Source organism: Vidua macroura, chromosome 8, assembly GCF_024509145.1.
Source record: "Vidua macroura isolate BioBank_ID:100142 chromosome 8, ASM2450914v1, whole genome shotgun sequence".
NCBI classification, from domain to species: Eukaryota; Metazoa; Chordata; class Aves; order Passeriformes; family Viduidae; genus Vidua; species Vidua macroura.
Window position 1 is genome coordinate 35,065,246 of NC_071578.1, and position 20,260 is coordinate 35,085,505.

General features: G+C 48.7%; 1 protein-coding gene across 1 annotated transcript in view; it reads right to left on the minus strand.

The window, feature by feature from the left end:
- LOC128810622 (hexokinase-1) overlaps window positions 1-20,260 on the minus strand; it is a 36,937-nt gene continuing 16,677 nt past the window's right edge. Inside the window, exons 5-18 of the mRNA XM_053983640.1 lie at window positions 17,759-17,854; window positions 15,915-16,014; window positions 15,640-15,823; window positions 15,282-15,437; window positions 13,487-13,720; window positions 11,324-11,628; window positions 10,657-10,805; window positions 10,437-10,556; window positions 9,505-9,600; window positions 8,721-8,820; window positions 6,684-6,867; window positions 4,783-4,938; window positions 3,860-4,093; window positions 1-3,152 (exon numbers count right to left, since the gene is read on the minus strand). Of these exons, the coding sequence (XP_053839615.1) occupies window positions 3,008-3,152; window positions 3,860-4,093; window positions 4,783-4,938; window positions 6,684-6,867; window positions 8,721-8,820; window positions 9,505-9,600; window positions 10,437-10,556; window positions 10,657-10,805; window positions 11,324-11,628; window positions 13,487-13,720; window positions 15,282-15,437; window positions 15,640-15,823; window positions 15,915-16,014; window positions 17,759-17,854 (2,259 nt within the window). The 3' untranslated portion in view covers window positions 1-3,007. The remainder of the gene's footprint in view (window positions 3,153-3,859; window positions 4,094-4,782; window positions 4,939-6,683; window positions 6,868-8,720; window positions 8,821-9,504; window positions 9,601-10,436; window positions 10,557-10,656; window positions 10,806-11,323; window positions 11,629-13,486; window positions 13,721-15,281; window positions 15,438-15,639; window positions 15,824-15,914; window positions 16,015-17,758; window positions 17,855-20,260) is intronic.

The following is a 20,260-nucleotide window of genomic DNA, read 5'->3' on the forward strand; positions in this document are numbered from 1 at the left end:
TTCAGAAGTTCAGAAACACTTTATTTTGCCTTCTGCTATTTTCTTAAGAAAACAAAACAAAACAAGGTCTGCTTGTTTTAAAACCCATTCAAAAGGCTTCTGAGAGAACCCCAGAGGAGTAAGGAGCAGATGACATTACAACAGTGGTATGCAAATGGTCTTTTCCCCAGGAAATATAAGATTTTTGTGTTCATATTGCAGTAATTACAGCTTAACAGTTAAGAGGACTGTGATTATATTTACCAAGCCTAAAAGCTTCAAGAAAGACATCTCAGTCATTGCTTGGGTAACACTGGAGACATTTCTTCAGACAGTTATAGCTTGTGATTCACTTGGAACAGTTTCCTAGGGGTAAGAAGTAGTCTGGAAATGGAAATCCCACCATGTCTCCCTTTGGAAAAGAACTGTCGTGTCTTACCAAGTACATCAACTACGGTCCACGGTAGGAAAAGTTAGAAACACAAACTCACTCCCTATTTGTTATGAGCTGGATCCAATAAACAAAATGACCTATGCCAGCATCTCCAAAATCCACAGTCACCCTGAGACCAAGTTTAACTTCCACTTCTCCTTCACCCTCTATCCTGCACTGAGCCTGGCCCTCAGGTGCTGAAGAGCTCCAAACCCAGGTCCCGGCTCACACCACCCCTACAGCACTGCCAACGGCAGGCACAGGATTTGCAAACCTTCAAGCAATTCAAATGCAACGTGTCCCCTGTGCCCAAAAAGTTTCTCACCTTCTTCTGTCTCCTGTTTGGGGTCATAGCTGCACATCAAGGCTGTCAGAGACTATTCAAGCTGTAACACAAAACGTGTTATTGGAGAAGCCCAGCTTCAGTGTACGCAAAAGGGGCTTTTATCTACCACAGCTCCAACACAGGCTGTGCCAGCCAGTGGTGCAGGAGCACCCGACACCGGGACTGCGCCGACGTTCACCCTACACACACAGGGAGCTCACGGACACGCCGGATCCATCACAAGCCTAATGAAACCACAGCGCCCTTGGTGCAGCACCCCGAGGTCTTCCTGCACCACAGATCCCCCTTGTGCACATGCCCCTGCACAAGACAGGGCACGAGGGGCACCCGGACAAGCCACACGGCCCCTAAGATTTGGGCGCTGTCAGCGCTGTGCCTCTGCTGAACTACACTAGGAAACACGAGGCACGGGGACCTGTGTGAATCTGACCCCGAATGCCCGGGAATAAAAACACACACACAAAACACAGGCACCACTGGGATTAGGCTGCAGCTCTCCCTGCACAATAGGTCTTCCCAAAGCACTAAGCCACCAGCCAACAGCACCTCTTCCAGAAAGAACCACTAAACACCAGTTAACGCACATCAAAAAAGTTTAATATTTTCACAAGTATCACGTAACACTAGTACCGGAGCTACTAGTGTGTAAAGTAAAAAGACCCTCTACCTTTGCAAAACCAGTTAGGCATGCAATTTTTCAGGTAGACACACACTTAAAGCTGCAATGACTGTTTGTGACTTACAGGTTACTTTACAACATTCACTCACAGTGCACCATAATGCATATTGAAATGTTATCGATAGGTATAGCAATCCAAATCTTAGGGAGTGGAATGAGAACAGAGAAGAGTAGCCTGCAAATTTCCATCTACTTTCTGCAGGAAAAGGCAGCAGGGAAAACCATGCGGACATCTCAGATTGATTTTTGGTAGAAGAGTGGGAATTAAGGACTACTGTGTGGTCTCCCTCTTTGCAGAAAGTGGCGTGACTTACAAATGTTACTCGGCATGTACCTTCCTAACTGCTTCTCAGTTTAAGTGATGCAGCTGGTATGCAAATATAATAATGGCATCGACCGGACAGAGGACAGGGTACACCACGTGTAAATGATCTGCTGTTGCCTTCTTCCTTGGAATAAGCTGCACCCAATTTTGGCTTTTTGGCTTGTTTACGCACCTGGGTCCCCAAAGGCAAGACCAAAACGCAACCTTCCTCTTCCTTTCTGCGCACTAACTCTGGCTGAGTGTTTGTCTTCTGAGTGACTGCTGGACAGCATTAAAGATTAAAGCTCTGTGTGGAAGCAAATACCCATTTAAGGCGAGAGACGGAAGTAGGCGCATCCGGGGGACAGGGCTGAGCTGCAGGTTTGGTGGAAGGGCAGCTGCAGTGCCCTGACCTAGACTAACGAGAAGAGACAGGAACTATTTTCCATAAGAACCCTTCGACAGAAGGATACAGCACAGCTGTGTAGGGAGCATAGATCTACCGATTTCGCAGGTCTGGAGATTTGGATTACCCCAGTCACCAACCGCTCGGCTTTACTCTTTAGGGATTTCTCGCCGAAACACGACGGGTTTCACCCAGTAACACAACACTACTCACAGAAGCAATGGGGAATACCAGTGGAACCAGATCTGTGGGACAAGGATGTTTACTTTCACCATGACAAGAGGCATCAAGAAAGCGAGTAAGTCGCGGTGTCAAGTCCCACTACAGAGTTACGTGCGTGCACAGTGCTGACACACCAAAATGTTTTCACAACCGCTGGAGATGAAACAACAGCAGGTAGGTAATGCAGGAGGGAGCTGTTGCTTCCCCTTCACTTAAAAGCATCAACACCCAGGTCTGGTGGTCAGCGTGCTGGCAGTGTGCTTAACAGGGATGCTGCAAAGAACACGTTTGGTACGATGCAACAGGAGCTCTCAACGCACATCACTTGGGGGCAGTTTCGTCTCGGACAATAACTGATTTTTGACAGCTGCAGAAATTATAGACTGTTTTTTTTTCCATGACCTACAGATGGGGAAGGTACCAATAAGGTGAGTAAGAAACATGCAGATTGGGGTCCAGAAACAGGAGATATTATTAAGAGCACACATTCTATCTTGTATCCTATTTTTTTATGTCATTAGTTGTAATTTTTTTTCCCCCGATAAAGCAGTGAGTTCTGAGTTTTTTTACCAGTTCTGACTACGCAGTCGCTGCTTTATGAGAAACACAAGACAGAATTGAGGCCAGGATTGTTGAGTTCAGTTCTGCTCAGCCTCACGAAGCCTGCATCCCACCGCTGTGATGAGCGCTGCCCCTTTCCCGCTGCCGTCCTCCGACAGCAGGAAGGTCACGTCGCAGTTGGGTGCCAGATCTTTGACTGTTTGGTGCATGATCCTTGAGAAGCTGTGAAAGGAAACAGGGCAGTGCGTGAGGAAGGTCCTGCAGCAACTGTGGAGCACCGCCACAGGCATTTGCACTGCGTTCCCTTTCATCAGGCTGAGAAGTAAAATGTTGGAAACCAGGGTGGATTTGAAGCCTGGGAGCAGTAGGAGTTAAAGGAAAAAAGCACTTGCATCCCAGCCCTGCCTGTCTCTGTGGGGTTAACTGGGATCAGGAACCCACAGCAAAGGGAAAAGAACAGACCACGTAAGTCCCCTCCTTCCCACCCATCTCCCTCCATGCACACTAGAGGTGGGCACTAGTTCTCTTCTCCTCCTGCCCTCAGCTCTTTTAGACTCCTGCCCTCACCTGCATTGCCCTGCAGCAGCTCTTCTCTGCTGGACACTGAACAGAAACATCTTCCAAAAAGGCACCAGGCATTTCAGCACTGCTCTGTCATTGCCTGCCCAGAGCCAAGAGATCCTTCCATTGCTACACAGCTTTCAGCTCACTCAGCAAGCTGTGTTTCCTTCGGTTTGTCACCACCCCAAGAATCTTTCACAAGTCATTCTTGATCCTCTCGTTGCCCTTCAGAAAGCCCCGAGCCCCCTGATTAGAACTTTTTTTTTCCCTGGCTCTTATCCCAGCAAGCGAGAGAGTCCAGTTGGGAGCATCAAGAGGAAGGACGTACACGCAAGGCACAAACAAATGCTGAGAAGGCAAACACTCACTGTGGGTGGAGTTTGTAGAGAGTGCCATCCACACCAACAGTTATCTCCAGGCGCTCTAACCCTCTGTTCTCCCTAATTTTATCTACAATGGCAGCCATTCCAGCGCCACACAGCTGAGCTGCTCGCCTCGACACGGCCCCGCAGACTGTCTTGACAATGATGCTGTCGTCACAGGTGCTGTTGAGCCCCAGCTGCTGGAGGATGGTTCGCACCTGCAGCAAGGCTAACCTGTCACTGTGGGAGGAGAAAGAACACGCTGTTACAGGTTTCCCTCAGTCAAGCCATAAACCCCACTGCACTGATGGTGCACCCACCCCAGGCAGCAGCCTCTCCTGACAGCACAAGTGACCCCAGGGAATGCAAATTCAGTCACCCTGCACTTTGCTGCAGTGCAGGGGAGGGGTGCAAGCAGCAACAGAGGCTCCAAGTCCAGCTCTGCACTGCCTCCCCTTCTCTTTTCTTACCATGGGGCATTCCAGGAAAATATTTTTAACTGTGACCTTGGGGTTTCTTTCCCCTGTGAAGCCTCAGAGATCGCTTTAAAATACAGAGTCCGAGCAATAAAAGCACAAAACCACCCAGTAAGCAGTGCTCACTCAGCTAGTGCTCATTCAATTCCACAACTGCAGCTAAACACACACAAGGGGCCCAAGGGACCCAAAATGGCTTGATTTCCAAACAAGGAAATAAAATGATAAGAGTGAGGGAATCCTTGACAGCCCTTCTGAGGGTTTAGAAGTGAGCCTTGCTAGAAATTCAGTTGATATTGTAAGGAATCCTCCTGCACACGCACAGACTGAAACCCAAATTCTCTCCAGAGAAGCGAGCAATGCTCTCCAGCTGTCCCTCCCGCCCAGCAGTGTCACCAGACGAACACTACTACACTATTTCACTCTGAGCAGCCTCCCCTGCAGTGCTCTTACCTCTCAATCTGAGAAAGGAACTTGGTTTCAAAGATATGTCTGGTCTTCAGTGTCTCTGAAATCTGGCCTCGGAACAGGAAACCCCGTTTGGTGAAGTCGATCAAAATATTGCGGACGATTTCCCCCAGGTACATCCCGCTGATCATCTTCTCATACCTGCAAGGAAGAACAGCTCACAGGGAACCTGCCCACGTTTGCAAAGGCAGCATCACAGGTGTGCTATCAGCCAGGTGTCCTCTGCACACAGGGCTGCGGGTACCAGGGCTAAGCACCACTCCTGGGACACTCCTTGTGCTGTGCTAGACAGAGGTCTGCAGGTGGAAGATATTTCCTCTCTCTAGCTTGAGGCAAAACTGCAAGTGGGAAATTTGGGTCCTGTGTGCAGAGTTGGGGGCCGAGAGAGGTTCAAGACAGCTTGGTTCCTCCCTGGGGTTTTGGGACAACTGGCTGCCTACTGGAAACCAGGTGCTTGAATTAACTGAAGAGCATAAACCAACCCAACTGACCACCAGCTTGCCAACTTGCAGGTCAGTGGTTCTGTGAACAGGCTGGACATGGTTTTTCCCATCCTTTATCTTGCAGAGGGCTGGTTTTGAAGCACAGGACTCCCTTAAAAACACTGCATTTGCAGTGACTGCACCTCGTGGTTTCCCTGCGATTTTGCTGCATGGAGCCACTGAGCTTTTTCTGTTTGGGGGTCTCAGCCTCCTGTCCAGCATCATTCTGGTTTGAATGGAGCATTCTGGGGTCTGTGAGCTGTCCTTACCAACAAGAACTGAACAGTTCCATTTCCTGAGAAGGACATTCAGTGATGCATCCTTTATTTCACCTCCTGAAGCTCTAGAGCAGGGTTTGTGCTCTGGGCTGAGCAGAGCCCAGCACGCCATCCCGCTGGAAGCAGGCCACGCAGTCCATTTAATACCATGAGCTCTCTCAAGCTTGTACCCAGCAAGTGTCCTCCCCTCCTGAGTGCCTGACTATGTCTGGAATAAATTATTCCCCTGGCAGTCTCCACTACTGCCCTTGGCTGCTTACTCCATGCCAACTCTGCTGCTGCATCAGGCTCGCTCCACGTCTGCCCCTCTGGGTCTGCTTGAGCCTCAGCTTCTAAAGAGCTTCCCGTGGGACTTGCCAACTTGTCTGTATTCCTCAGGTTTTTGTGGGCAGATTTACTCTAGTCACAAAATCCTTTTAAAAGCTCCTGGCATCAAAGCACTGCTGCAAAGAAATGATGAAAGACTGTAGTCCTAGCAAGCAACAGTCTCAGCCCAGTTTTTATCAGTGCTGGGTACACACCTCCTTGTCAAGTTTTTCTTGAAGGGGAGAAAAAAAGCACTTGCCCAAACAAAAGCTGAACCCCCAAAATGGGGACCAAACTCCAGAAGCAAGAAAGGCAGGTCCTCTAACATGACTTATCCCATCCAGAAAATTGTCTGAAAAAAGAGCTGGCTTCAACTGCTTGAGAGCTCCTGACTGCTTTACAGAGAGCAACTCCAAGCTTTAACCATGCCAGCTGGTGTAAGTTCAGAACTTCCACAGGCACAGCCCTCTACAAAGAGAATTTAGCTAAAAGAGATTAACTTGAGACCCAGAGTAAAAGAATGACTAGCCATCTTATCCCCTCCATACAGCACAGGATGAGAAAAAGGGTCTCTTCATAATGTCAAGACTTTTGAAGTCCTCACCAAAAGCATTGCTGTGGAATCCCATGTCAGCAACTAAGTCACAAAAAAGCAGTGTCCAGGAAAAGCACAGAAAGGGGAGATCCCACAGGATAGCAGGACTGCGGTAATTTTCCACTCTTAGCCTCTCCTTTCTCAGCTGGGAGAAACCCAGTTCTGTCTTAGAAGCACTTAATGCAGCCTGGCTTATATGCACAGCACACATTTCTGCTGCAGTACCTCTGCTTGCCAGCATTCAGGGAGAAGTCATCGACTGCTTTGTCATATATTGTCCTGATGTCGTCCAGGCACCCGTTGTCCCCGAAGGCTCCCCACTCTGTGTTCACACACATCCTCCCCTGCTCACCATCCACCATCTCTATGTTTCTCATCTCCTCCATGTAGCAGGCATTGCTGCCCGTTCCTGAAAGAAACAAACACTTTGGTTGGAACAGAACAAGGCTAAACCGCAGCCCTGACAAACCTTCTGGGGGACCTTGAATGTTGTTCTTTTCTGAAAGAAGTAGTTGAAACATCACAAAAAAAACCCCAAACCCCGACACTTTCAACTCCTAAACTGAAGGAGAACATGACTCCCGTGGTGCATTGCTCAGGGTGGCTCAGAGAGGAAGCTCACCCAGGCCAGCTGGGCTGAGGGTCCCACGCTGCAGGGAGGAAGAGCAGGGCAGCCCTTTCAGCACACAAACCCGCACATGCTTCTGACCCCAAAGCTTCAGGAAGCAGACAGCTGGATTTTGCACTTGGGAACCACCTTCCATAAAGCCCACAGCATTCAGGGAAAAATGTGTTGAACTGAAAACCTCAGCAAGTTCTGAGGCAGCAGGGGTTTTACCAGCTGACTGCTTGGTGGGTTTTCTGATTTTAATTGCTTATTTTCTGCAGCAGGAAGGTTACTTCCATGTTGAGATGAGGCCATATCTGATATTTCTTCAAAGAGGATCCTAAGAAGTGTGGCAAAGTGCTCCATGTACACAGAGGTTTTCAGGGAGGAAAGCTTTACTAGCAAAGAGAGGCAGCTTTAGCTGCTACCAGGGCAAAAGTTCTCTTGAAGTTATTTAAACTCTCGTTTAATCCTGCATCCCAGATTATATACCAGTTGCTACACTACAGCATGTCTGTTTTCTTTTGCCATGTTTTTAGGGAATTACATCAATACAGTCTGAGCTAAAATAGAACCTCCCACAGATCTCTCCCCTGCTGCAGGAGAGTGGAGCCCTAGCACAGGGTTTGGCAGGGGGAATGTCTGGGTTTGCAGGCTGAGAGCCAGGTTTGCAGGAGCAAACCAGACCAAATCCAACAGGTACCCAACCTCCCTCAGGTGCTGTCAGCCAGGCAGGATAGAGGGAGCTGTCAGAGCCCTGGGGCTTTCATTCCCATTATCCCAGAGGTGCCCAGGCCACCTCTGACACCCTGCTCTGCACACAGACACGCTGCTGGCTGCACAGCAGGTCTGGCAGGGCTGCAGTGGACGGTGCCCAGGGGGTGTCTCAGCACCTCAAGGACACTCTGTCCTTCCTGGAGGGAACTCTGGTTCCTGAAAACACGCCACGATGGAGCTGCGCAGGCACAGCTTCCTACCCACACTGCACTCTGCTGACTCATCCTGGACGTTTTCCAGCTGTCTGCAGGAGAAACTGGCGGCGTTTTATTTTCCTACAAGCCACCTCGCAACTGAGAGCATTCCTAAAGCTTGCAGGTGCCTTGGAAAACTCATTTCTCTGGAGAGCTCTGGGAATTCACACTGCCCCGTGACTCAGGCTCCCCAGGCGTGGCATTTGCAAAGGCACCAGCAGTCGCTGTGGAATCACTTCAGCTGTCTCACTGCTGGGAAGGGAGCTGTGTGTCTGTGCTCAGCCTCTCACAGCTCTCCACCATTTGGGAATCGTGGCTGCACTTTGCAGCTTTATTCTGAGAGACCACTCACTTGAGGAAAGCTGTGGGCCCACCAGAACACCCAGCAGGGACACTCTGACAGGCTAAACTAACTGGAGTTACTGAGGCTCCCTGAGCCCACATCTGCTCTCCTCCCAAGCAGCAGCGTGCCTTTACCAGATGAAACAGGCAGGATTTACTGTGCATTACAGCCTCTGCTTATCTCGACTGATTGTGGACAGAACTAAGCTGGCTGTTGAATTTTGCTCTCTTTTACTCCTACAAATCCCAGCTTTATTTTCAGTTAACCACAGGGATGCCTCCATGAGAACCAAGACGGATGTGTGGATGTGCTGTTTAATAAAAAGCAGCTCTAACACGTACCCACAATGAGCCCAATTTCACAGTTTGGATCTTCATAAGCACAAGTCATCATTGTGCCCACTGTGTCATTCACCACAGCCACCACATCCAAGTCAAATTCCTTTGGGAGAGAGAAAATAGCAGTGAGAACTCTGGGCTAGGGGCAGTCCCTCCCACCAAAGGGGATGATGGAGAAACACACTGGAAACAACTGAAATCACCAGCCCGATTTCACACATGGAAAACCAGGAATCTAATCTACCAGCAGGCAGCTAAGGTATGTGCTCTACCTCTACCAGACTGTCTTCAGAATGAAGTTTATCCCTGGCTTAAGTATGTTTAAGCACGTATCTTTTACATAGGCACATGGTATAAACATCAGTATCACAGCAATTGCGTAGCAATTCCAGTAACAAAGGTTTTAAGACTTCCTTTTCATTGGCTGATAATAACCGTGCAAAATTAACACCTTTCTCAGGCTATTTTTCTTCCCTTCCTAGAAAGTTTTGGCCAAACTAGTTGAGGATTTTTTAAGATCAAGAAGAGGAGGAGAAAACTGTCCTTTGGGGTGCACCGAGGTGCATTCCTACAGTCACCACTTTGAAAATTCCTGCTTTCTCCATGCATGTGGAAATTGCCACAGAATTTGAAAGAAGCTTTGAAAGTTCTGGCAAATGTGGAAAGTCAGAAGCCTCTGGGAAAAACAATCTCCTGTGCAAGACAGGAAATTCTGTGCAAGACTGGAGACGAAGGAAAAAAAGGAAGGAAGACTGGAGAATGAAGGAAAAAAAAAAAGAAAAATCACCTCTCTTCTTTTAATTCCTTCTCTAAGTAAATATACCACATCTTCTCCCTCACAGTCTGTAGCTTTGAAGCCTTTTGTCCAATTGAGAAGGATACCCTATAAAGCAAGAAAAGAGGTTATCAAGTTGCTGGGACTCGGATGTTGTTCTGTACACTTAACATCTCAAATACTTTAGTGTGATGTTTTACAGAAGAGTTCCTGTGAAAAGGTATATCTCCTCAGTATGTCGAATTTGCATCTAAAACAAGTAATTGTGATTGGGCTCTAAATTTCCAGAAAAATGCAACAAGCTAAAAAAAAAAAAAAAAAAAAAAAAAGTGACAGGAACAACAAACTCAAAAACCCCAAAAAAAGTGCTGTAGAAAATATGCCTTTTTTAAAAGAAACCCCAGCTAAGTACACAGGAAACTATTAACAGCTGCAGAGGTTGGTGTAAGTATGTGGCAGTGAAGAAATTAAACATATAAGTGCAAATAACACCAGTCCATTTGTCAGGGATGTGCTGCAGGCCACACTGTCACCCTTAGGGTGACACAGCCCACAGACTCTGGTGCAATCACTCCATCCAGTGAGACAAGATCATCTGGGAATAGGCACTGACAGCAGGGATGGACTTTTACTCACTGCTTGCAAGACCAGGGAAGTGTCACAGACCAGCAGGTTTACACAGTTGGAAAAAACATAATGCCTTATTAAAGGGATATGACCACCATGGAAAATTTAAATGCTCTTATCTGTCACAGCCAAGGGCAGCATTTGCATTACTACCCTTAAAGGAACTATTTATAGGAGCAGCTGTACTGGTCGGGGTCAGCACATGAACCTTCCCCTCGTGTGTCCTTCCTGTAAGTGTCATGTGGATGACATGAAGGCAGAGAAACCAGGTCTGGCATAAGCACAGAAGCAGATTCAAGAGATACTAAGGAACTTACAGCATCCAGACTGGTCTGCTTGCAAGGGAAGGAAAAGGTGAAGCCAAGAGGAAGACGTGCTCCTTTTATCCCCATATAATCCAGGAAGTCAGAAATGCAGGTAACGATGTGATCAAACAGCTTTGAAGAGAAAACTCGTAATATTAGAAATTGTACATGTTATGTGCTCTTAAGGAGTTGTTTAAAAAGCAGCAGTGCAGCCAAAGACAAACACAAATACCTCTTCTCCTGTTCCCTGCATCACCTCTATGGGAATGGCATAGATCTTGTTGTGCATCTCAACCGTTCTCCTTTTACCGCTGCGGATTTTCACCAGCAAAACTCTAAAGTTTGTCCCTCCAAGGTCAAGTGCCAGAAAGTCTCCATTCTCTGTAAAAGAATATGTGTATATACTTGAAGAACCATAAGTAAAATCTGAAGAAATGCTTCTCTCAAACTATTTTGATAGAAAATCTCCTAAAAACTCAGTTGGGAAGATCTTCATCAAAGGAGGACTTCCGATGCTGCTCTGATTGTTTTGTTTTCCTTTAAATCAACAAAGGAAAAAGGACCCAGACAACTGCTCCCTGAGAGAGAGCTGAAATTTGGCCACCCTGAAATGCAAAGTACTCAAGTGACGTGAGCAGGCTTCCTATGGGTTTGGGTTTATGATCCCAGCTGTGGTTTTCCCCCCTCAAGCCGTGACTTTGCTTGCACCCTGAGGCAAGGACACAGGATCAGGCTGCCAGCAACCAGCACAGGCCAGTGCTGACACCTCCTCCTTTGCACAGCTCAGGTTCCTCTTTGGTTGCACCAGATCTGCTCAGCCTCTAACCCCACACTGGGAGCCCATTTTGGGCACCCCGTAACCAAGCCAGCGTCCCCAGTGCAGCGAGGGCACGCTCTACCTGTCCCATCTGGCGTGCTGCGCACGAAGGTGGGCAGCATTTTCACTTTGGCGGTGTCGTGAGTCTTCTTCTTCAGCCCCGCTTCCATCTCCGCCCTCATCCTCTTCTTCACCTGCAGCAGCTGCTCGTGGGTGAGCTTGAACTCGGCCAGGGTCTCGTCGATGAGGCGGTGCTGCTCCGACAGCCGGTACGCCACGGCCGTCACCATGGCCGCTCCCTTCCCGCTGCCGCTCTCCGACAGCAGGAACCGCACCTCCGAGTCGGGCACCAGGCGCCGCGTGGTCTTGTGCAAGCGCCGGGCGTACCTGCGGGGAGGGGAGGCTGCAAGCCCGGCCTCTGCACTGCCCAGTCCCCAGATCTGCGCTGCATCCCCCACAAAAGCTGCGCTGCCCTTCTCCCCCAAAATCTGTATGGCATCCGCCTCAGAATCTGCACTACATCCCCCTAAAATCTGCACTGCATCCCCCCCCAGAAACTGCACTGCCCACGCCCCAAAATCTGCACTGCATCCCCCCCAAAATCTGCACTGCATCCCCCCCAAAATCTGCACTGCATCACCCCCCAGAATCTGCACTGCATCACCCCCCAGAATCTGCACGGCCCACACCCCAAAATCTGCACTGCATCCCCCCCAAAATCTGCACTGCATCACCCCCCAGAATCTGCACGGCCCACGCCCCAAAATCTGCACTGCATCCCCCCCAAAATCTGCACTGCATCACCCCCCAGAAACTGCACTGCCCACGCCCCAAAATCTGCACTGCCCTTCCCCGCCAAAATCTGCACTGCATCCCCCCCAAAAGCTGCACTGCATCACCCGCCAGAATCTGCACTGCATCACCCCCCAGAATCTGCACGGCCCATGCCCCAAAATCTGCACTGCCCTTCTCCCCCAAAATCTGCATTGCCCTTCTCCCCCAAAATCTGTACTGCCCTTCTCCCCCAAAATCTGCACTGCCCTTCCTGCCAAAATCTGCACTGCATCCCCCACCAGAATCTGCACTGCTCACACCCCAAAATCTGAACTGCATCCCCCACCAGAATCTGCACTGCATCCCCCCAAAAATCTGCACCGCCACTCCCCAAAATCTGCACTGCCAACACCAACCCAATGCAAGGGGAGTGGACAAACTCACCATGCTCAAACTAACTACAGCTTGCCAAGTAGGAAAACTGCCAGGGAAGAGCAGTTCTTCCCCACTTCTCCTTCCTCCTGAATTTCTAACTTCTTCCTCCCTCCTTCCTCCCTAATTTCTAAGCAAAGCCAGCAAAAAGCAGGGGAGAGCATCAGTCTCATCCCCTGAACCTGATCCTGGATGGGAGAAACTCCCTGGCTGCAATGCTGCTCCGATTCCCTTTCCTGGGGTCCTCTCCTGAACTCGCTGGTTTAGATGGTGTGGGAAATAGTTAAGAAACCAAAATTGCCCACGTTCATTGTCTTAACAATCCCCAGACCTTGCCCAATCTGGAAAACCTAGTCAGAACAGCATTCTTGGAAACTTTTTAGTTCTATGGTTTTCTTTAAGTGAGGAAAATATTTTTTTCAACAAATAATGGGAAACTGAAAATGAAACATTAAGCATACGTCTTCTTTCAGAAGTTCCCCCATAGACATAATTTTCTGATTTCTACATAAATCTATACAGCTGTTCCACTAAAAACATAACTTTCAAGATGGGGAAAACAAGACAAAGCCAGTCTTTTAAAGGCCACAGAAATTTAAGCACTATTTTTTGTCCCCCCTGGTTTCCAAGTGTATCTTCAGAAAAGACTGGCAAAAATAGGGTTAGGAATGGGCACTGAACTGGAAGTGGAGGTGAAGGTGAATTAATGCAGGTCTCCTCACAGCCCAATCAATGGGCACAAGTAGTATTTTGTACAAAGAAAGTCTCCTCCCAAAAGGTCTCTTGGCGATATCTTAAGGTATCTACCGCAGTTTTCCCTAATATTGCAGTATCCAGTTACTCAGGGTTTTGGTTCTTTTCTTCCCTTAAAAGACATCTCTCCCTTCCCCCAAGCTCCCCAGCTCAGACCTAAACCCCCGTGCCCACGGCTCCTCATCTCACAGCCTGCCCGGGCGGTGTCCTGGATGACACGCTCAGCCCTTTGCAAACCAGAGCCCGCGGCAGGTGAAGCGCTAGTGGCAGGAGCAGAGGCACTCACTGTGGGTGCATCTTGTAGAGGGAGCCATCCACGCCCACGGTGGTGCGGAGGCGGCCCACGCCCTTGTTGTCGCGCAGCTGGTTGAGGATGGCGCCCAGCGTGGAGGCCACCAGGTTGGCCGAGCGGAAGGACACGATGGTGCAGACGTGCTGGACAGCGATGCAGTCCTCGTGGGACGGCTCCACCCCCAGCCGGGTCAGGATTTCTTTGGCTTTGTTCAAACCTTCTTTGCTCCTGCAAGGCAAAGGGGACTCCTCAGTGGGCATGTACTGGACTGCAGGACTGAGGCACATGAAAACGTGGGTGTCCCACCCTGCCTGGGGTTGGAGAAAGTTAGAAAGAACATTTCTCAGAGATCTGGACGTGCATTCATTCCTTCACAGGTGGAAAAGCTTTCCATTAAAGCCTGGTGCAAACACGCCACCTACAAACAATGCAATTCCAGGTACTACAGCAGCCGCACTGTGGGGAGAACCTGGAGGAACTAAAATGTTTTTTTCATTACAATGATGCTTTAAAACTGCAAATGGCTTCTCTTGAGCATGAAGCACCAGTCCCACAATTCAGCACAGGCCTGAGCACACACCTAATCCCACACTCATTCCCTCGCATGGCTTGAAAAATTAAGCGCAGTCCGAAAAACAAAACCCTGAGCAAAGGTTGCCCAAGCAATTTCATCCTAACGGGTCTCTTTTCAGGCTTTTACAACCCCACTGAATCTCTGCCTTTTGCATTGTTTTTTTCCTCATTAGCATCCAGCCTGGGAGTAAATCTTCTGGCAAAACCTCTCCTTTTCCAGCTCAGTCATTTCCCAGACAAAAATACAACGGGTATATATCATGTCATCCCTAACTGCCCTCCATACATCTTTTTAAGGACTCTTGCATCTTGCCAGCACCAGCCAGAAATTTGAAGCTGCACAGGCATGTGTCCCTTACTTATAACCAGTGTCTCTTCAGGAAGTAAGGTGGGATTTCAGGGCAAATTTTTCCTCTTAATAACTGAACTTCTCAATAATTGCATTTTTCTCACTGCTGTTCAACATTACTTTGGTCCACAACACAGACCTCTATGGTTAAGACAAACGAACACACACATTTAATGAAAAGCTGTTCAGATAACATGGTCTGCAGGGACAGGAGTAAACTGTGGCAGGAGGAACAGGCATTATAGAAGTTACTGGCTGTTCCCTTGGCGTCATACTCACCATTTCAAAAAGAAAATCCAGCCCAATGACTATGGTACAAACTATGCCAGTGATGTGAATTTTAAAAACACAGGGGGGAAGAGCCTGTGAGTACTGACCAAAGGGGTGATGACACTCTAAGAAACCAACTGGCACATAGCTCAGAGGTCACTGTGCAGCACCCGGCACTGCCTACGAGACTGAATGCTCTGCCTTGTCACACTTGTTTTCCTTCTGCCCAGCAATCCCAGGGATACAGCAAGGAGCAACACAAGCATTTGCTAGGAGGCACTAAGCCAACTCACTCCCATGTTTAGCTGCAGGGTAGCAACTCTTGTGAGCAGGGAGAGAGGTACTACAGCTCATACCCTGAAAGCTGCATGGACTGGCAGACTTTATAGTTCCTCCCAACACAGAAGAAGGGAGAGATCTTGGGGAGGAGGGCACAGACTGCCTGCTGGGGATCCCCACATGCCAGCTCTGCACAGGCAGTAGAGAATGGCAGACACCCCCAATGCTGCACGCTTGCCCACAAAGCAAAAAGAGCAGGAAAATTAACATTCAGAGTCATTGTGAAGCCCAAGGAGTGAAAAGGGATAGATTACTCACTTTTCAATGGCAGAAACATGCTTTGTCTCAAACTTCCCTTTGGTGAGAAGCTCAGGGGTGATTCTCCCCTCAAAGAGCAGCCCCTCCTTGGCCATCTTCACCAGGATGAGCCTTACCAGCTCCCCCATGTACAGCCCACTGACCATCTTCTCAAACCTGCAGGAGAGGACAGCAGTCACCCACGAATCCATGGGCAACACTGGGAAGCAGAGCCCAGCTGTGCCACCGTAAGGCCTGGCCCAGCCAGAGGTTTGCCTCACCACAAGCAAAGCTTTACTGAACTGCAGAATTCCTAATGCAATTGGGAAATGGGGCACAGAACAGAAAACAACAGAACAAATGTCCGCAAGTCGCTCACAGCTGCTTCCCAGGATTAAGGGATCCGCGGTCAATCTCTCGATCGAACTCCGTCCTGATGTCTTCCAGCGAGCCGTCGTCTCCGAAGGCCCCCCACTCCGTGTTAATGCACATCCTGCCCTCGTCCCCCTCCACCAGGTCGATGTGCCTCATCTCCTCCATGTAGCAGGCGTTGGTGCCCGTGCCTGGGGGGAAGGGAGAGCAGGAGGTGCTGACCGGGCCGGGCAGGCAGAGGCAGAGCAGCCCCGCGCCCGCCGCAGCCGCAGGGAGCGTTACCGATGATCAAGCCGACTTCGCAGCGCTGGTCGTCGAAGCCACAGGTCATCATGGTCCCCACGGTGTCGTTCACCACAGCCATGATATCTGCATCGTAGTCCTGGGGAGCAACAGGTCATTACTTGGTAGGGGGATTTTGGAAGGGGTTTTGTATGAGTTAGAGACGGGACCTCTGAGTTGGCTTTGATGATGAGGTTTATTTTTTTTATCTTCTACACAGGCAGGAAGGGTGAGTTCGGCTCACATCTTTGCTGCATGGCTCAGAAGGTCACAAGACCTCTAGTTACAAGACCTTTTAAGGGTTTATTGACTAATAAAACACTGCTAACAAGGATATTTATGTTTCTGACCCAATCCTTAAATATTTCGTCTTATGGACTCATGCTACAGTGTAGGCTTTCTCAGTCAGTCACATTATGACACACAAAACTACAGTACTGCATTCTAAACATTTTGTTTACCCGTGTAACTACTTCTATATCTTAAACTCTAAAACTCTAAACTTTCCTCCACTTATCGTGTTTCTGCTATAAATCCACATTCTCACTTCTAGCACCTTAGTTTGGAAGCCTTTTCCAAGGTCTCAGATCAAATCCTGTGTTTAATTCTAAACTTTGGCCAACAGGCTCAAAGTTCTGAGAATTCCCTACATTTCGAATTCCAACAGCTTGGGCCACAGGGTTCCTCTGGAAAACACTGCTCCTGTTCCTCACCAGTTTGCTTTCAGCAAAGAGTTTCACAGGGAACAGGAGACAAATAATCTGTCTGAATACCACAGCTCATCTTTTAAAATATTCCCTGTTCTGTCTGCCAGTTCCCCATCCCACGTACCCAAGAAGGCAGTGAGAGCAGACTAATGCAAGCAATAAAATAGCACTAGGATCACTCTAGAGAGCACAGGCTTGCTCTCACATAAGCACACAGGCAGGAAAGAAAAGGTCCATACACGAGGGAGAAGGAACTTTGCACTGAAACCTCATGGAATTATTTGAAGCAGCTGCTTGAGGCATCAATGTAGAAAATATTTCTTATAGGTTTACTTAAACCATCAATGTGTTTTATTTCAAGTGAAGATTTTAATACAAAAATAAAGTAATTAAATAAATTACATGCAGCCATTCCTTTCCAAGTTCTTCAGTGTGTGATTCTGCCAAGTCTAATGATAGTAACTGACTACAGTAATGTTGTTTGGTGAGGGCAAAATTCAGATTTGCTTGAGTCCACAACTGCCCAAAGAAAGCAAATGCTTCACAGTTTCCAATGAATTTTTGGATGCTGAGTAATCAACATATGACCTGGCTGCAAGCATTATGCAAACCCAAATTCATTCCCTCTCATGCTCAGTGCCTTTTTATTTGTTTAAATCAGCAACCTGGTCACCTTCACTCTCTATAAAGTCAACACTGAGAAACTGCAGGGAGCAACAGCTCGCTGAGCCTGAAATCCCCTTCTCTTCTGCTCAGCTCCTCTCCTGCTCCCACGCACAGCAGGTGCACAACTGAGCTGAGTCCAGTCCACGAGAAACAAGTTTCTCAGGAATGGGACGGGTTGGTATCACTGAAAAGCCACAGCACTGCCACACAGCACTTCTCCAGTTTTTGAAGAGTGATAAAATCACTGAAGGTTGCCAGCAAAAAGCCACGACACAGCAACTCAGCTCTGTGCTGTGAGCTAAACAACAGCTTCCACACAGCAGCTCTCATTATTCCAGCAAACCCACGCATTTTCATGCAAGGAAGCAGAGCTCCACCACCACTCAGACCACCTGCTCAAATGAGTGACATGAAGAGTGGTCCCTGACAAAGCTGAGATACAGCTAAAAGAGAAAAAGAAGTGCAATTTACCCCACGTTTCTTGATGGCCTTGTTAAGCAGCCTCACGACGTCTGCTCCCTCCACTCCGCTCGCTTTGAAGCGCTTCGTCCAGGTTATCAGAAAACCCTGATAAAACAAGACAGCAACATTCAACAGGATGAAACCATAAGACACACACTGATTTTTTTTTTTTTTTTCCTTAAAAGCAAGATTTTATACCTCAAATGAATCTTCAGGTCTCTTTTCTCACATGACCTCTAACAACCCAACCTGAGGCAACTGGTGGTCTTAGAGCCTAATTACAGTGAGAATAAAGATGGAAAATTCTTTTCCCCTCCCTTGCTAGAAAATGGTGTGTTTGCATTTTGTATTTCCATTTGTATTTCCAGCCTACTCTTCTCCCTGCTACTCCTCGACAGTTTTTCTTGGAAAACCATTTAATCCTTTTGGGCCATGGAAATAGACTGCTTTCAGAAAAAGCTGACTGTACAGGACTGACTACAGAGCAGGGATATGATGTTGGCATGTCCAGGATTCAGCTGCAGTGGAGCTCAGGCTGCTGCACATTTGCTGCCTGGAGTCCCATCTGTCTGGGCTTGTTGAACTGTGGGATCGTGTTTATGGGTTGAGGCAAATGAAAACACTGGAGATGTAGCAATGCATGTCCCTACTTTACAGCACAGATCAAAAAGGAAATCCTGGTATTGAATTCCTTGTCTGCAAACCATCATGAAGAGCCTGCAAATCCCCCAAAGCAATGACTACACTGATTTTTTGCTATTTACATAATGCCTGGCTGAATCAGAGCATTCAGTGTACAGGTAAATAATAATAAAAGAAAGAAGAGAATATTGACAGCAATCAACTGACAGAAAGACAACTCAAACCAGCTCAGCTTTCCATACCCACCACAATGTTCAAATCTGTCACAACAGGAGTCCAAGAAGCTAAAAACCAGAAAAGCTGAAGCCTGTAGGCACAAGCAGCCGTTGCCCAGGTGTATGTTTGCCCATATCTCAGCTTAAAAATCAAATTTTCCCTCCAAACTGAGACAGCTACAGGGAACAGAGGGTCAGGGCAGCTCTTTCCAGACCAGGAGATACACAAACTGAGTTTGTAGTTGAGGGGTAGGAGAGTAAGTTTTGCCAATGTGCTGCCCTCGTGGGCACCATTTAGAAACCCAGCAAAGCCCCATGCTGCTGTGCAGGGAAACTGTGGGCAAAGCCCACTCTGCTGGCACAGCTTTCATGGGCAAAAAGGGCACCTTTTTTCACAAAACTTTTATAAGAAACTGGTCAAACCACACTGGCAAAGAGCAGCTCCTCTCAGCGTGACTGGCCACTGCGCTGGAAGGAATTTTTCCTTCACCAGCAAAGCCTTGGCAGCACAAAGGAGCCCTTGGAATGCAGCAGGGTTGAGTGGGGTCCAACCATGTGGTGCCCATCTTATCACCTTTGGAGCAAACAGGGACCACCTAGCTTCCTTCTGCTCACCAAGCACAAGAAAACAGCACCCAGGCAAGCACAGCCTCACAGAAGCAGCAACCCAAGAACAAACCTGGCCCACAGAATCCAGAAAAACCGTACTTTTCAGACACTCAAAACACATCAGCAAAACTGTCAATAATTCTTTTTGTTGTTGGCTTTGCTCTTCAAGAGACACCCTCCCTTGTCTCGTTACTATCCCACTCCACTGTGCCACTGCTTGGGTGTCCCCATGGCACCCCACGTGCTGCCTGCCCCTGCCCCACACAGGCACCACTCCATCCCAGCTGGTTGGAGCAAACCAGCCCACAAACAAGCACCTTCCATCATGCAGCTAAGCAAACCTTCCCAAGGGCACCTCAACTTCACAACCACATCCCCAGCACGGCTCTGCTGTGGTCAGGAGCCTGAGCCTCACCCTGCACCACAGCCAGATGGGAGAGCTGCCCCAAGATCAACTCATCTCTTCTGATCTGGTGCAGGTAAAGGCAGCTCTCTGCTCTGAACTGCTTTCAGCCCCTGAGTTAGTCAGCACCCTTGGGTTCAGCTCTCAGCACTGCCCAAGAAGTATGAAAGGCAATGAAAATCATGCCTCACCTGGCCCTCCTCAGCACCAGCATCTGAGGGGCTGTTGCACCAGGCTAACCTAGAGGCCTGCAAGCTGGACAAGCAGGTCATGCTTTAACAGGGCAACCTCTGTGTGTTTTGTGGAGATTTAACTTTCCTGCATTCGTTTGCCACACCGTTGCCATGGCAATGCTGTACCGCCAGGCTGCTGAGTCACTCGTGGTACAAGGGGCAAGAGCAGGAAAACACCACAGCATCCTTGCCATGGGAATCTCAGGAGCCACTGCACAGGGCTGCCTATCCCCAGCCCTTTGCACAGCAGGCTGGCTCCAGGTGAGCTGTCCGAGTGGCCGCGGTGCCGGGATCAGGATCGCTGCTCGGCACGGACACCCGCACCCGGATCCGTGTGCACTTGTGAGGGGCAGCAAAACCCAGCAAACCCTGCTGGGCCAACCACACCCCGGGGAGAAGGGGAAAAAGG